This window comes from Euprymna scolopes, chromosome 36 (genome assembly GCF_053919585.1).
Source record: "Euprymna scolopes isolate OS-2025 chromosome 36, ASM5391958v1, whole genome shotgun sequence".
Classification (NCBI taxonomy): Eukaryota; Metazoa; Mollusca; class Cephalopoda; order Sepiida; family Sepiolidae; genus Euprymna; species Euprymna scolopes.
Window position 1 is genome coordinate 84,163,495 of NC_136517.1, and position 17,988 is coordinate 84,181,482.

Below are 17,988 nucleotides of genomic sequence, written 5' to 3' on the forward strand. Positions count from 1 at the left end.
ACCGCGAATTTCAAAACGAGGCTTTTTTTTCTCTGTGGCTTGCTCACGAACTGCTACATAGTTAAAAGTGAATATTCGAAATGAAATAAAAAGCATTTAAAGCTATTTAAAAAAAAAAAAAAAAAAAATGTGTCAGGTAGGTAGAAAAGTAACTTTTATTGGCTATGGTAACATTTATTTATTGTATATTTGATTTTTTTTTTTTTTTTTTTTTTCCTTAGTTGTTGACTTCTCTGTTAAATCACCGCACAAAGCTTTTGTGGTCGAAGAAATAAGAGAAAAATCGACTTTAATTTATTTGTAAGAAGACACATATCTATGGCGGTTACCATAATGTAACTCTTGTTGGATAGGTCACCATTTCGGCGGGTCCCCCTTTTGGGGAGTCGTCGAAATTAATAAGAAGACGGGGGTGTTGGAACAGTCTAGAAACCGACCTGAGAATAATACTCAAGAAAAAAAGGCATTTCAAAACGAAACGGTTTTATATGCATTTCAGCGTACAAGTGGTATTGGGTTATAGAAAGTTCGGGATTTTTCATTTGTGCCCTGACGCTGGAACAACTCGTCTCTCCGTCTTTTTTGCTTCCAAAACTTTTTGTATCCCCTTCTTTCCACCAGAACTGTTCTCCGTCCTGATTGACCACATCCTCTGGTCTAGGTGTATCAGAATTTATGTATGAACTTTTGACACCCCTAACACGAAACTGCGAATAAAATAAAAAAAAAATCGTAATTTCTCTTTTAAAAGTGGGTTGTTTATTTTCTTTATGGATTATACTTCCAAAATAAACTATTAAAGTTGTATAAAAAGTAATACAAATATTATTTTTTTAATAAACAGTAATGAAATTAATTGAGTTTTACGAGTTCCGTATTTTTCAATTTTTAAACTTTAAAAATCTATCAAAATTTTTCTATTGATTCTGTTTTTACGATATTTTCAGGGTCGATGTGAAATTTTATGCACTTCACAATAAACTGAATATAATATTTTAGACAAACGTTTTTTTTTTTTTAATTCACGCCCCCCCCCCCATTTTCAAATGTCTATTAAAAAGTAAATAATTAATTTACTCACCAAAGTTTTATATTATCACAAATTGAAGCTAAAAGATCAATAAATAATATATTCAAATTTAAAACAAAAAAAAGTGTTTTTTTTTTAGAAATTTACCCGTAAAGTCCGAAGTTTAAAACCTTTCTTTTTTTTTTAATCACGTTGTTGTTTTTTTTCTTTTCTTTCTTTTTTTTTTTTTTTAAATGAAACCTTGGTCCTTACTCCTTTTAACTGAAAAGAAATTAGGGTTTGAATTACATTTTTCGAATAGTTATAAACTTGGAAAGACAGGGGGTCGAATTATTCAATATTTTTCACAAAGTTTCTGACACACTTACCTCTGGTCACATAGAGAGAAAAGAAGGAAGGGAAAGGGGAAAGTAGAGAGAAAGAGTAATGTAATGGAGAAGTAGTAGTCTTGGCTTCACTACATATCTACATTTATCTGTGTATGTTTATTGTTTAATCTATATAATTTTAAAACTCTGTGGACCGTTCGACCGCCCTTGTTTGCACCGTGTCTATCAAAAGCATTGTTGTCATTGAAACCAGCTTATACTGAATAAAATTTACATTCATTTTCACGGGCCAACCATGTTGAGAACAAATAAACTTCGGTCTTTGCTTTACTTATAGACATAGTTTCAATCATGAAACTATATTTTGTTATTTTTTCGTTTCGGTTTCGATTCCAGCTGATGGCACTCAAATCATATACATATTTTAAATTTTTTTTTACTTTTGAAATGATAACAATATAATGGGTACAATATAATATGAAATAATTAACTCTTTCATAATAAATACGAAATCTGCGTAAATTAAAATATCATATTTAAGCGCATTTTACGACCGAGCAAAACCGGGCGTTCCTGCTAGTTGTTTTCATAAAATAACTATTGCTCTATGTCATGTGTTCAACCTGTCACCTCTTTTTATATTTGATGTTTCTAAGCTCCAGTGAAGCACATGAAATAGTTCAGGTGAAAAGAATTTCAGGCCAAAAGAACTAAATAAAAGAGAATGGTTGATAAAATAAGGTTTATTGTCCCTTTTTTAACGGGTCGTTTCCCACCCTTCACAATAGTCGACTACGCTCTGCCCTGTGTTAGTCTAGCCGCCATAACACAATATAGATAAGATATCTTAATAGTCCCGCCATTTTTATTCGAGTTTTGTTATCTTCTGTTCGATCTGACTATTTTTCACGTTCATAACCGCATAATTAGTATTGAACAGAAGCGAAAGGTGTTTAGAAAATAAAGAACGATTGAATTAGAACTCAAGAAAGCAAAACTTCCAATAAGAAATCGATATATTAAAGATATGTAGCATACTAAATCAAAATGCGTAAACGGATTGGGTTCGTGCGCAAGTCGTCTGCGCATACACTATGTTGAATAAAAACAAATAATTATATTTTGGACCAATCAGAAAACTTTCTGAATTTATTTGAAACTAGCCTGGTTGCCCGGCATTGCCCGGGTGTTTGGCGGTGTGTGTTGAACACAAAAAAAAAAATAATAATAATAACAAATTTTTAAAAAGCGGTAGTAGGCAGGCAGGCAGGCTTGAACCCGTACCGCGAATGAGGAAAAGAACGTGAAAAAAACAAAAACAACAACAAAAAAACTCGTAACATCTTTGCTGTTGCGTCCATTGCAAAGCCGGAAGTGGAGAAGGTTTAAATTAAGGCTAGCCAATCGAAAAGAGGGGATGACTTTCGAAAATATCGGCGAAAAAACGATCGCTCCCTGTAGAAAAGTGCCCAGTTGAGGGTGAAGGAATTAATGTTTTGGAAAATTTTTCGATATTTTTCATCCCAAGGGTTGAGCTTCAAAACGATACAAATCTCATAAAAATCCGTCGCCTCTGTCGAAAGTTTTAGGTAGACATACATACATACATTTAAACAGACAGGTGAGATTTATATTATATACTAGCGGGGGGTACCCGGCGATGCCCGGGTGTTTTGAGGCAAATCAAAACTCCGGGGGGGGGGTTAAATAATAATAAAAAAATGTTTTGGTAGGTAAGTATGAGAATCGAACCCGTAGCCTTGAGTTGGAAATTAATGTGTGAAAAAAAAAACCGGGCGACATTACCCATTAAGCCACCGCGACATACAAACAACATACCCAGGTTTGAATTGAGCTATAAAAACAGGCGTGCGCAATAAAAGTTAACTCTGCTGCTTCCATTTGACCTAATTAAGAAGGTCAAATAGAAGTCACGTAGTTGTTTACCCAAGTTTGACTGTTTTTGTTCCCCCCCCCCGCAACAGATGTTGGGTGGGGGGGGGGCGGGGAACCAGCTCCCAATTGTCCAGATTGAATAACAATTGTCTGATGTACAACATTGATCAAAGCTGATTGCTTCTGGACATTTCCCGGCGCAATGCCGAGAACGTTGTTCGTTGTTAACTTTGAATTAGTTTCGCTTTTTATACAAAAAAGCCTCATCAACATGCGAGAAGCCAAAATAGCAATAATTTTGTAAAAGTCGACGTAAATAAATCTAGATGCGACGCACTTCCCCAAATTGTACATATTATTATTTAGGACCCATATAAACAGTTGTAAGCGATCGTAACGACATTGGAACCGTGTGCGAGAAAAGCCTTTTGAAGACATGCGCGAAATGGTGACACACATTTTGCCTTTTATATATATAGATGGTCTTTCTGGGAGCCACCTAAATCCTTTAAAAAGCCAATTTTTTTTCTTCAATAAACCAGTGGAACCCAGTTGCCCCGAGTGTACGGATCGGTGTCGCTAGGTTTCCCACATTTTTTATACGCTAATCTCTTCATTCACACACATACAAACATTGGTGAACACGCAGACACACACAATGACTGCTTGTATGTCGTTTGCTCACTTCAAACAACTCATCAGTTGAAATATTTCCAATCTTTCTCACTGAACTATCTTACTAATACAAAACACCACCAGTGGTTCAGACTATTTTCTGCGCCAAACCATCGTTGAAAAAAAGTTTGTTGGGGGTGACATTGTGCTGGCATCCAGGGTGGTACGCCCCCCCCCCCTCACTCCCACCTTAATTATGCCACTGATTACTTGATCAATTCTTTAGATTAAGAGCAGGGTTTCTATGCATCGTCGAAATAAAAAACGACTGTCTTTTAAATCAGACATGAAAGCCCGTTTAACTTTTAAAGTCGTGTACGTTTCATGTTTTCCATATTCACATTTTTAGTTACATAGGCATCACCACTTATCAAGGCCCAGAGGCCACTCGAGGATATGATAATTTAATTTTCATTGTTTATACATATATCTCTATCTCTACTATTATATAACAGTCCCTTTTGTGTGTGTGTGTGTGTGTGTGTGTGTGTGTGTGAGAGAGAGAGAGAGAGTTCCCCATAGGCTCAGCTCATTTCGAACGCACCCCTGTCATATCAAAAAAAACCTTCTGTTGATTTCATATGCCGAGCCTTTAGAGTTGTGTGGTAATAAAACTTCTCAAATGCACTTGTGATGTTAGGCTGTATAAGGTGTTAACGTTGATTAGAATCGCCTGTTCCTTCTTTCGTCGGATTTTTTTTTTTATTATTGATAATCGATACTTATTGAAGATATTCCGATGCAAAACCTATCTAAGAACACTGCTAGGCACATTAAGTATCCTCGTGTGAAATTTCATAAAAATCGGCCCAGCCGTTTTCGAGTCCATAGGGAACGAACTCACACACACACAAAGTTGCTTTTATGTAATAGTATGGATAGAGATGCGAGGGGGGGGGGCTTTTAACTGTTCAAGCAAAATAGTATCAAGTGGTTATCCTTATTTATTGATCTCCCACATGGGTAGAATTAGAAGTCAGTTTCTAATGCTCTTATGTGTGGAGCCAAGCATCAGCATCATCAACAGCCTTGTATCACTACTATTATATATAAAGCCACTTTGTGTGTGTGTGTGTGTGTGTGTGTGTGTGTGTGTGTGTGTGTGTGTGTGTGTGTGAGTTCCTTCCTCATAGGTTCTGAAACGGCCGAGCCTATCTTTTTTCAAATTTCACACAAACCTAATTTATATGTCTGGCAGTGTTCTTAGATATGTTTTGTACAGAACTTCATCCGATAAGTATCGAAAATCGAAACAATCCGATCTTGAAAATAGCTTTTCTCTCTTATGGATAAAAATAATAATTTTTACAGGGGGGAATATTTTACGTTACACCGGCAAGTGAGATAATAAAATTTCAGCAAATAATTTCTCCTCACAAAACAAACAAAACAAAACAAAAAAAAACAACAGATTTACTACATTCTGAAGATAGAGCCCAGTGGTAGAGCTTTAGACTACAGCCCTGTTATATACCTCACCATTTTATTTTAATTTTTTCTTATTAATGAGTTCAAAGAAGAGTTACCATTTAAAATCACCACAAATCATTTATTCGTTTGCATATCTTAAAACCAAACGTTAATCAGAAGCGACTTTTCCAGGCATTCATCGTCAAGTCCAAATATTAGCTGAGGTGATATTGTAACCAAAGACAAGCGGAATTTGATGAACGACATTATTATTATTATTATTATTATTATTATTATTATTATTATTATTATTATTATTTATTTATTTATTTATTTGCGAATTAGTCCAGCAGGTAAATACTCTACATTGTATGACATACGTACGTATGTTTGTATATCTGCCTAAAACATTCGACAGAGGCGACGGATTTTCACATGATCGGTATCGTTTTAAAGGCCGGCCCTTCTGATGACAAATATCGAAAAATTGGCCCAAAACATTAATTCCTTCACCCTCAACTGGGCAGTTTTCTACAGGGAGGGATCGCTTTTTTCGCCGATATTTTCAGAAATCATTCCGTCTTTTCGATTGACTGGGCTTATTCTAAACCTTTGTCACTTCCGGTTTGGTGATGGATGCAACAGCAAAGACGTCACACTTTTTTCCTCCTTCGCGGTACGTGTTCGAGCCTGCCTACCTACTAACACTTTTTTATGTGCTCAACATACACCCCCGAACACCCGGGCAACGCCGGCCACATAGGCTAGTAATTTTATATAAGACAATCCCAGCCAAAAGGGAATTGCTCAATAGACTAGCTAGAGCAATATAAAATTTATAGTTTTTTATATTTAAATTTCATTCAGAAAAATATAATTTTTGAAAACAAAAAAATATTATCTGAATGAAGAATACAATATTCAAAGTAATTTCCTTAATCCACGGATTTTCGATGTAGGCTCATCTCCTCAGATGAAAAGTCATTAACAAAATATTAAATCTAGTTTAAAATAATTTTGCTATTGAACACATACATAGAAAATATATTAAAAATTAAATCTTTTTAAGGGACATAGAGAAAGAAAATAAAGGCTGAAGAGATGAGCCTACATCGAAAATCCATGGGTTAAGGAAATTACTTTGACCTGTATTCTTTGTTCAAATAATAAATTTTGTTTTGAAAAAATATTTTTCTGAATTAAATTTAAATATTAAAAAACTATATATATATATATATATATATATATATATATATATATATATATATATATAATTATTTACTATAATAATTATTAAATACCTTCGGACACTAGTGTTTCATCCTTTCGGGAATCATCAATGCAGGGTGTCACGATTAACACCAGTTGATAGATTCAAACCTGGCGACAGAAGTCATCTCTGGCTCTATTACCAAGGACTTAATCCATTTGGTTACCGTTAACCGCGAGAAATGCTGTTGAATTTAAACATTTATTTTTTAAAATGTTTTTTAACGTCTGTCAGAGTGATCTAATCATTATATGATGATCTGCGCATAAGAGCTAAATTGACCGACTTTAATTCAACTGAAAGTGCTCAACCATAAGAAACGAGTTTCTTAAAGGGACACACACACACACACACACACACACACACACACACACACACACATATATATATATAATCAAGATGGCGCAACTAATAGTTAACACAATTGCAACTTCACTTCCAATTTTCGGATTTTGTAATTACGCCCATATTATTTTTTTTTTTTTTTAACTTCCTTTTCTTCTGATGAGTTAAGGGCGGAATAAATTTAAAAATTGATATAATAATTAAAGAAATGATTCTGCGCTACGAAACAAGTGCTGTCAGCAATTGAACATTTCAGCAGGCTTAAAAAAATAAACGATAAGATGGACAACATCTTGTAATTTGAAATATAGACATTTGTTATGAATTTGTATGTGCTCTGTAGTTACATCGAGCTTCATAAATAAAAGGTAAAATATAATTGAATAAACATTTTCCCATATATATATATATATATATATATATATATATATATATATATATATATATATATATATATATTTATATATAATGTGTGTGTGTGTGTATGTATTTTTATGGGGAGCTGGAAAATGGCAAGCGCCCTTAACATAAGCTTAGGATTGTACAAAGAACAATTTGAAAGCCCTGCAAATTAAGATCCGCACGTGGGAAGAACTTACTCTGCCAAGACCGAAGAGGCGAAAGATTGTTCGTGAAAGTTTTGATCCTTTAGAGAAAAGAAAGCAAGCTCACAACAATCTGAAGCGAGAGCTTCGCAAAGATTTAATAGATGGTCTTAACCATGACACACAGAACTGGAAATGCGACACTTGCGAATGAGTGCTTCTGTAAACCACCTTAAATCACACAAAACTCCTGTTCAGGTCAACTTCGTACCTATTAGTCCGAGCCAAACGATCTGTTTAATATGCGGCAAAGTTCACAAGTCTTCTGCTGGTTTGAGAAGCCATATGATTGTTCATAGGAATACCCTTCAGCCTCCAGAGGAAGTCAACTCAGTAGAAATTGCTCAATTTTTATGTTACAGAGTGCAGAGTCATCTGAGATGGCACGGATGACGAGATGGCGAGAGCTCAATATGACGGTGATCATCTGGAAAGATGTAGCAATCATCGTGTATGTATGTATGTATGTATGTATGTATGTATGTATGTATGTATGTACAAGCTCCCTCAGTTTTTGGCAGACTATGGATATCCACAAAGGGGTGCCTGCGCGTGAAATTTTTTTTGTGATAGGAGGTGCGCAATCTCCAACCACACATCTCCTGAGTCGACATTGTTAAATACCAGTCGCAAGTGCAGTGTATGTACAGGACGACTGGAAACAAATGCCGAGATAAGCGGAGAGCACATACAGCGCCTAGAATTCCCAAATGGTCACCCATCTGGTACTACCCAGGCTTAATGTTGCTTAACTTCGGTGATCTGACGAGAACCGGTGTGTCAACGCAATTATGCCGTATATATGTATGCATGCATGTACCCAACTAAACTCCGGTGATTATAAAATAGTGCTTATATATATATATATATATATATATATATATATATATATATATATAGAGAGAGAGAGAGAGAGAGAGAGAGAGAGAGAGAGAGAGAGAGATGTATTATTGAATAATTTTCTTTATTTATGCAAACATTATCGGCTACATACATGCATACATGTTTTACCTGCGATGTCTTTCTCCCATAAAGAAATGGGAAGAAAAAAAAATCTACACATTCACATTTGAAACCAGTTGTGACTAGTTGCTTGACGACGCTGGATTTTGAAATAAATCACAGCTGAAACATGTTTGCACATTAGTCTCAAATCCTCAAGAAATGGTATAAACTCTGCCGGTGTGATTTTGGCTTTGGTATGAATTAAGCATAACCCCAACTCTACCCCTGACCCCTGGAATAGTATGTTGGTCAATCATTTGTTAAAGACATCGGTTACTTATAGGAATGACCACGTGAAGGTGGTCAACATCCAATGTGATAATGTTCCCGTGAAACGAACTGGTTGTCGCTAATCATGTGCCATTGTCACCTTCCAGTATGTTGTTGAAAAAAAAAATAATCTTCTTTAAGAGAGACCGCTTAAAGGCAGGGTTTACGAAGGACCCAGAGCAAATGAAGAGCATCTGGTAAGAAGTCATGGCCGAAATCCTAAAGTTTCATGTGATGCTATGTGACAATGAGCACCCCCAGCCCCGGCCCCTACACAAAAGGAGGATCAAAAGCAGGTGCTGTTGGCGTGGGGGAGGGGCGGAACGGTGATTGAATAGGTGAAAACCCTGTTCCTTCTCCCACTTTTCAATTAAAAAAAAAAAAATTCCCCTCTCGTCTCTTCCTTTTTCACCCTTCACTGACATTATCCCCATCTTTGTTCTGACTTTATATCCTTTCCCCTTCTCCGTTTGCATTCCCCCCCCCCAGCTTACATCACCCCCTCCCACCCCTCGTTTCAAACTCAAAACCTGCAGCTGTAGTCAGTTTATGGAGGACAAGGTGGAGAATGTGAAAAGTCATTGTGGCTCTTTTCATTTCTTGATATCTACCTTTAGGGGTCTCTTGGGCCCTTTTCATTAAAAAAAAAAAAAAAAATTGACCCTTCATACATTTTTAAGAGGGGAGGGGGCTTTTTCCTTTTCTTTCCTAGTTATATAAAGATAGAAAGTGTCTTTACATGACTTTTGGAAGCAGCACACTTAACACTCATCACGCAAAGCATCTGCCGTCTATGCGTAGATTAAAACTATAATCTCCAAAATCACATCTTTAATGTTTTTTTTAATGAACTTTGGGTTCTCCTGTATGAGACGTCTCCCTAAACTACTCTCGTTTTTTTTTTCTCGCTCACAAGGATATAAAGAAAAAATTCCAAATTCCTAGCAGCGGGGGCCGATCAGTGGTCTTCTTTTTTTTTTTTTAACAAAATGTTCATTAACAGTTTTTTTTTTTTTAGCAAAATGTTCATTAACAGTTTTTACTTTAATTGTTTTAACATATTTCAAACTGATATAACGATTACTACTATACTATCCCATTGATTACTGTACACGCAAAAACCCTTATCCCCGAGTGGCTTCCGGGCCTTGATAAGTGGTGACCTCCATGTAAAAAAAAAAAAAATTATTGTACAATAAAAATAATTAAATTAAAACAAAAATCATTTTTCCTTATTTTGAATTATTTAATCAAGTAAAAATTCCATAAACTCGATTTAACTAGAAAATACCATGAAAAAAAACAAAAAAAAAAACACTTTTTAAATTTAGTAATTCAGCAAAAAAAAAAAATGGCATTTTTACGTGGTTAAATAATTCGAGATAAAAAAATAATGATTTTTGTTTTAATTTAATTATTTTTATTGTGCAATAATTTATATCAGTTTAAAATAGGCTAAACATTAAAAAGGCAGACCTATACGAGAGCGCCCCCCCTTATAAACGCGTTTCTCTTCTTTTTTTTTCATTTTTTAAAAAACTTTTTTGCGACGATTACAGACTTAACTATTAGCAGAAAAAAATTAAAAAAAAAACAATTGATGAGTTTTAAGATAGGGGTTCACTTTCTCGCTATAATTTGCTCCCTTACTTACTGGCCCTGTCGGTGGGGCATTAGAATACGCCAACTGCCCCCCTGCAGAGGGTAAAAGTCCCTCAATGGGGTTCCTGGATATGACCTTAAATTATATCCAGTGGTGAGGCTTGTGGGCTTTAGGAAGTGTGGAGCCACCCTTTAATTACCATTGCTCCCAGGTCCACTCTGACCCGGAGTGGTAGTACCTGTTAGGGTCCCAACTATGGGTTAAATAGAAACCGACGTGAAAACAACAAATATACTCTATTAAAAAAAATTTTTCTTCAAAATCTTTGGATTCGGCATTAAATAACCCGAAAAGGGTTGATATGCCGTAAAACAAAAACAACCAAACAACCAATCAAAATCAGTTAGGAATTTGAAAAACCAGAGCACTAGATGGGCAACCTTGACTTACTGTACATATCTTTACCGCTAATAACAATTTTGATCGTGCATAGTTCACCACATTGTCGCTTCTAAAATGTTCAAACAATTCCGTTCTTGGGCCGTTTGATTGTGCAAATATTTCATATCAATTGATTACTAAATTTAAAAAATTTTCTTTTTTTTTTTGCATAGTTTTTTTTTTTTTAATTCTCTTTTTTCGATATTTATTTTTTTTAATTGTTAGGTAATTTGCTAGAATAACTTTAAAAACAACAACAAAAAACAAAAACATTATTAATGACCGTTTTAGTATATAAAAAGATCACTCTGATATCGGCCCGCTGCTACGAATTCGGAATAAGGGCATATGAGCGAGAAAAAGCAAAAGTAGTTCCGGGAGACGTCTCCTACAGGAGAACCGAACTTTATTAAACTTCTTTATGAACATCTTATTAAAAAAAAATTAATTCAGAATGAAATTCACTAGAAAACATACATATACACACATACAAGATCTCTCGGTTGGAGTAGCTAAACTAATGGAAGAATGTTTGGCATCCAGAAGAATGCCCCATCCCCAGGAAAAACACAATAAGAAAATTTAAAAAAAACGCACACACAAAACATACACACACAAATATACACACGCATACACAGACACAGACAGACAGACACACACACACACACACACACACATACACAGACACAAAAGACACACACATATACACACATACACGCACACAATAGACACACATACACAGACACAAAAGACACACACACACACACACACACACACACACACACACAAAGTATTACAGAAAGTAACATTGGTTAATTCACATTTAATATTATAGATATACTAGCAGGCCGCTCAGCGTTGCCCGGTGGTAAAATACGCTTAAATATGATATTTTAATTCATGTAGATTTCGTATTTATTATAGACTCAATTCTCCATTGATTATTATATTGTATATTGATTATTATATTGTATATTGATTATTATATTGTATATTGATTATTATATAGTAGTGATTTCAAAAGTTAAAAAAAAAATAAATAAAAATCGAATAAGAATCGAAAACAAAACATATAGCTCTCCAGTCTTTTTCCTTACCATCTGAGTTAAGTCGATATGCAAAGCAAAATGTTAAAAGTAACGTTGTTAAACGTATAAATGTATATTTGCGCATGCATATTAGATACATATATATATATTAGATACATATATTTGATGCATATATATATATATATATATATATTAGATGCATATATTTGCGCATGCATATTAGATACATGTGTGTATATATATATATACATAAAGTTATGAAAAGTACATAGACCCCGAGCAAAGGCGGGCTGAACTGCTAGTAACGAATATTCCTACTAGCTTGTTAACTTGGTTATCCACATTTCCATAAACTAATTTTGCGCATACAATCTGTTTATATCTATCTTATCCTTATCTAGTTTAATCGTTTAACATCTATCAATCTATTTTTAATCTGTTTATGTCTATAGCTGACTAAGCGATTTTATTTCAGTAAAAAAAAAAATACATTAACAATAATGTTTTTCTTCTTTTTTTTTCTTTCTTTATAATACTTCAAGCATAAAAACTTAGGGTTTATGTTACCGTGCTATTTTGAAAATTGCATTAAATTCATTTTTTTTTTTTTTAGATATTTTGTTTTATTAAATTGTTAGGTGAAAGTACAGAATTGTTACAAAACACCTTTCCCTCCCCATAGGTTTCTAGCGGGACCTGTGGAAATTCCACAGCGGACTCTTTCATACGTAATATATTGATGTTGGCATTCTGTGGATGTTCAACATAAATGGAGACGCCCTGATATTATTGTACCTATTTACAATGCCTCCCCACGGGACAGAGTTAGACACCAGGGTCGTTTTTTAACGTGGAGAAAACGTAGAAAAATAAAAAATTGTCTCAGTCGTGAAGGATTTCTCCTCCACTGAAAGAGAACGAGAAATAGAAGTGCCGCATCTGAAGAACAGATACTACACTTTGAAGTATTTATTTGCTTCCCCACTGAGCAAATTAGGCACAAGGCCGTTTTTTAATGTGGAGAGAGAGGGAGGGGGAGGGAAAAGGGGACCAGTTCCCGATGGGTGGGAAATGGGAGCTGGATAGTAACAATTGGTATGAAGGGTTGCCCCTACATTACACCCCACATATGGTCTTTGCTTGCAGTATCTGCCAGAACAGATACTACACTTTGATCTTGGCCAAAAGGCTCTGATATTATTGTAGCTCTTTTGTTAAAACTGCAAAAGTACTTATCTCAGCTAGCAGGGACGTAAAATATGCTTAAATATGATATTTTAATTTATGCATATTTCGTTTATATTATTCTAGAGTCAATTTTCTATCGATTTTTATATATTATAAAGTTGTGATTTCAAAAATAAAAATTAATTAAAAAAATATATCCATATGACTTGGGTACACCAGCTATAATCGAAACCGAAACCAAAACTTATGAAGAATTCTTGATGAAATTATTTATTATGAGAAATGGAAGGTCATAACAACTAAACGACAGTCACTCGGAAGAAGAAAAAAGATGTAAGCGTGACACAAAATAACGCACACGCTATCCTACTAATATATAAGAAGATTTTTTCAGCGCGGTAACATAGATGCACAAGTACCAAAAACATTTTACCAAATTGACAGAACTCGGCATTAAATAATCTGAAAAGGGGTGATATGCCTTAAAAACGAAACAGCATAATCAAAACTTAGAGCGGCAATGCAATGCGTTGCTTTTTTGAAGGTTTGGAGTGTTGATAAGTCATCTCTCTGTAGATGGTGGAGATGGGGAGGGGGTATGTGCTAAAGGTGCGAGTAAAGACGATCCCTCGCTTCTTATCTCTCTCCCTCCGTTCACGCCGTAAGGGTAGCAGATTATGACTGCCATTGACAAAAGAATAGACGATTAGATCCCTTGTGTGTCTTCATCCAACAGCTGTTTGTTCCTCTTGACAGTAAAAAAAATCCTTTTTTTTTTTTTTGTCTGAGCAAAAATACCCTTTTGAAGTCGGATGTTTGAAACGCGAAACCCCAACGATGTGCCCTTTCTGTTTCCTTTCGTCAGTGAATCTTCCTGTTTATGTCGTAATAATTGAGTCTAAATATGGCGTCTCACGGTTGCCGAACCGCCATTGAGAAGTGTTCTTTGCTTTTGTTTTTGCCACATTGTCTCAAAAGTTGGCAAAACCGGGGGCGGTAGTGGGGATAAGCTCCACTCTCTCTCTCTCTCTCTCTCTCTCTCTCTCTCTCTCTCTCTCTCTCTAAAAAAAAAAAAAATGCCTTCATGGTATAGCCTCTGACAACCAAGTCCAGCTCCTGGCCTTTTCGTGTGGCTTAGCTACCAACCCCGGCGAAACTGTTTCTACTAACTGTAAGACCGTAAGATGATCCACTCGCGCCTTAAAACCAGTCACTTCGAGCAAGTGGGGCTCGTCAACTTTGAATGATAGCTCACCTAGGAGAAGGTAACTCTGATTCAAAACCTCTGCTACCTTGTGAGATTACCCCCTAAGGGAAAAGGCTAAGGGATGGGAGTAAGTCTAAACAGAAAATCCAAAGACGGAGTCCCTAAAACGGCCTGACTTTATATTGTCATCATCGGCAACTCCTGCGCCACAGTTAAGGCCAAGCTGTATCAACTCCGTCTTTCCCTTGGGTCCTCTGACTTCGTGGAGGGGGAGGGGGATATCTGTACGAACAACGGCTATCCTTTCATATCACCTTTCCCAGGCTATGTAGCTCCACTAGGCAAAAACTGCCACTCCCAAGTTGGATACCGTTACGGACGGTACAAATAGATACCAGAGTTACACCATCGTCATCCGAGATAAATGGTTGCCGAGGACGATGTTTATGACAATCATGTGATTTTTCAGAATAGCCAACAAAACAAAAAAAGAATACTTGTGTAGATTGGTGATCGTTAAAACCAACACATTTCAGGTGAAAACATTATTACGTTCTTATGTGTCATGTTGAAATTAGTATGAATTAAAAAATTACAAAAAATAATACAATAGATGATGCGGTATCATTGATGCGCTAGAAGTATTTTAAAGAAAAAAAAAATCAGTCACAATTACGTTAATTAAATCGTTAAATAAAACGAACCGTCCACTAAGAAACCACAAAACTTAATAAATAATTAATGAAAGTTCGTTTTTCAAAGGAATATGCAACTTACAGGATGGAACAATAAAATTATCGCCCTAAAGAAAAAAAAAACTACTGCTTTATTTAAAAACTTTTATTGGAAAAAATCAATTAGGTAACTTGATTATATAGTAGAGCTGACATCTGTTCAATGTAGCCGCCTTCAGCCTCAGTTACCGCCTCGATATAGGTCTGGAACTGGGAGGATGCACAAGTGTCGGCGGAAACTCAGCGTCGGCTGATAGCCGCGATCAGGCTGGCTTTGGTGTTGTGGGAGGTCATGTTGGTGATGTTCTTGACGTATGACCAAATGAAGTAGTTCAACGGGTTCAGGTTGGGGGGAGAGGAGGGGGCCAGTGAGAGAAGGGTACAAAGTCGTAGCACTCCTTTTGAAACCAAACCTGGGTTTCTTTGGACTTGCGAGCCGGCACCGAATCCAGCTGCCACATCCAGGGTCTGCCAACGGCCACCTGATTGCACCAGGGGATCACCACACTCTTCAGCACATCCAGGTACACTTTGGTGTTGACTTTTAAGCTGACTTCAAAGATGTGAGGTGGCATGATGTAGCCCTCACTTGAAACCACACCAAAAACCATAACCGTAGCTGGAAACTTTGTTTTCATCACCCTGAGCATGTCCCTGTTATTCGTGTCAATTCAGCGATGCATTTTGAGCGTGCTGGCAATGGTCCTGTTGTCATAACTTGGATCGGTAGAGAGCATGAGTTGTACAGCGGCACATCTCCGATCTTGCTTGTTGAACATTGTGTCATTTTCAGATATGATAGAAGGAAGGCTCCTATCGCTCTTGGGATTTGTACACAACTGGCCAACTAGTAGATGGTCTTCAAAAAAAGATAAGTAACTTTTCTACTTAACTAGATAATTTTTCAGTGTTTTTATTTAATATAACATGTTTATTCAGCTCGAAAAACATACAGTGTTTACCGATATATCGGAAAATTTAAATGGCGCCAGACTCTCTATTAAACACGGTAAGTTTGGGAAAATGAGTTAAAAATAAAAAATATACAAAATACTGTTAAAAACCCACCGAATATGTCAGCCTATGTCACGGTAACATATATTAAGCGAGTTTCTAACAGTGTTTTGTGTATTTTTTTATCTTTAACTCATTTTCCCAAACTTACCGTGTTCAACAGAGAATCCGGCGCCATTTTAAATTTTCTAATACATCGGTAAACACTGTATGTTTTTCGAGATGAATAAACATGTTACATTAAATAAAAACACTAGAAAATGTATCCAATTAGGTAGAAAAGTAACTTATCTTGCCTTTGATAACATTTATTTGTTATATATTTGTTTTTTGACAACTTTTTCGAATCTGTGTGTATAGTAAAACAACCCCACCCCCAAAATATCAGCCATAATTATGTTCTAAGATCGTGTGGTCGAAAATTGTGGTACATATTTACTTAGTTAAAATTATCGATGATTTTTATTTTAACTTGTATTTATTTTTATAGTGGATATTTTTTCTTAATTTTTATAAATTATACTAATTTCGGCATTACACGCAAATGCGTAATAATGTTTTCACCTGAAATGCGTTGGCTTTAAAGATCATCAATCTATACGAGCACCGAAAAACGAATACACAACAAATAAATGCTATCAAAGTCAAGCTAAGTTACTCTTCTACCTACCTGAATAAGTTTCGTTAACTTATTTTTAAGTGTTTTACTTAAAAAAAATTTAAAAAAAGATAGAGTTGAGTTACCGTAAAAAGCAAAATGGTGGTCTCGTTAGAGCCATAGTCGAAACTCGATAATCGCTCAAAAATCGCAAATTAAACAAAATACTGGTATAACATTACATTTATGCATGATTGGTGATATTAATTGGGTGTGTTTTCATCAGTATTTTGTTTAATTTTTCATTTTGATTGATTATCGGGACTCAACTCTCGCTCTAATGTGATCACTATTTTGTTTTTTCCCCCTGTCAGGAGAAATAATCGCGTTAAATTTTTCTCAGTTCTTGCCAGGATGTGTCGACATCCTCCTACATATGTGATGATATTATGCGTCCCGGGCAAAGTCGAAACACCCTGCTGGTAAATTCTTATGAGTCATTTCTAACTGTTAAGAGAAACAGGCAAAATTTTAATTTTCGATTACTGAGTTGAAAAACTCCAGCTGGTCAAACAAAGGCGGGGGCGGGGGTTTCCACCGGTCAGTTCGGGATGTGATTGACGATTTATTGAAAGACTAGCGGGGGTACCCGGCATTGCCCGGGTGTTTGGAGGCGTGTATGTAGGAGAGGGTGACCTTGTTTTGATATTATAAAAAAAGCACGATGTTAAAAAAAAAATTGGAAAAACCAAAACAAAGCAAAAAGGAAAAAAAAAAGTGTAAAAGAGGAAAAAAGTTTAGGTAGGAAGCTAGGTTCGAACCCGAAGCATCGAGGCTAAGGCGGAAAAAAAATTCCGTTTTTTAACATGATTTCAACACATCACATCCAATCGTGTTCCAAAATTGTGGAGGTCTTATGGTTTCTTTCTCTGCGCATTATTTTGGCGACGTCTCCGGACCTCTGTATGGAATTTGGTCAATGCCAGAAAAACAGGAATTGTGATCAGAAGACGGACGTAATTGATTTTTGTCCGTTTAAAAAAAATTTCTTTTCTTTCTTTATTTTTTTTCCGACAGGTTCTCCCGTTTGATGACAATCTATGTGTGATGGAACCTTGTCTCAACTTTGAAGTATGCATGACACGACTGCGGTTTGGCAGTGCTGCACCGTTTATCAAATCGTCATCGATGTTGTTCCGACCAATTCATCCCATCAATTCTTACCAATGTCTTTGCCCTCCTGGATTCACAGGTAAAGAAAAACAATATCCATCACTTTTCTTCTTCTTTTTCTTCTTCTTCTTCTTCTTCTTCTTCTT

General features: G+C 35.8%; 1 protein-coding gene and 1 pseudogene across 8 annotated transcripts in view; one reads left to right on the top strand and one right to left on the bottom strand.

Moving 5' to 3' along the window:
• Positions 1–17,988, top strand: part of LOC145260645 (protocadherin-like wing polarity protein stan) — a 450,806-nt gene that overhangs the window by 178,399 nt on the left and 254,419 nt on the right. For all 8 annotated transcript variants that reach the window (XM_080118975.1, XM_080118974.1, XM_080118979.1 and 5 more), the window contains exon 3: positions 17,747–17,921. In XM_080118975.1, coding sequence (XP_079975101.1) covers positions 17,747–17,921 — 175 coding nt within the window. The remainder of the gene's footprint in view (positions 1–17,746; positions 17,922–17,988) is intronic.
• LOC145260901 (5S ribosomal RNA) lies at positions 8,246–8,362 on the bottom strand (annotated as a pseudogene).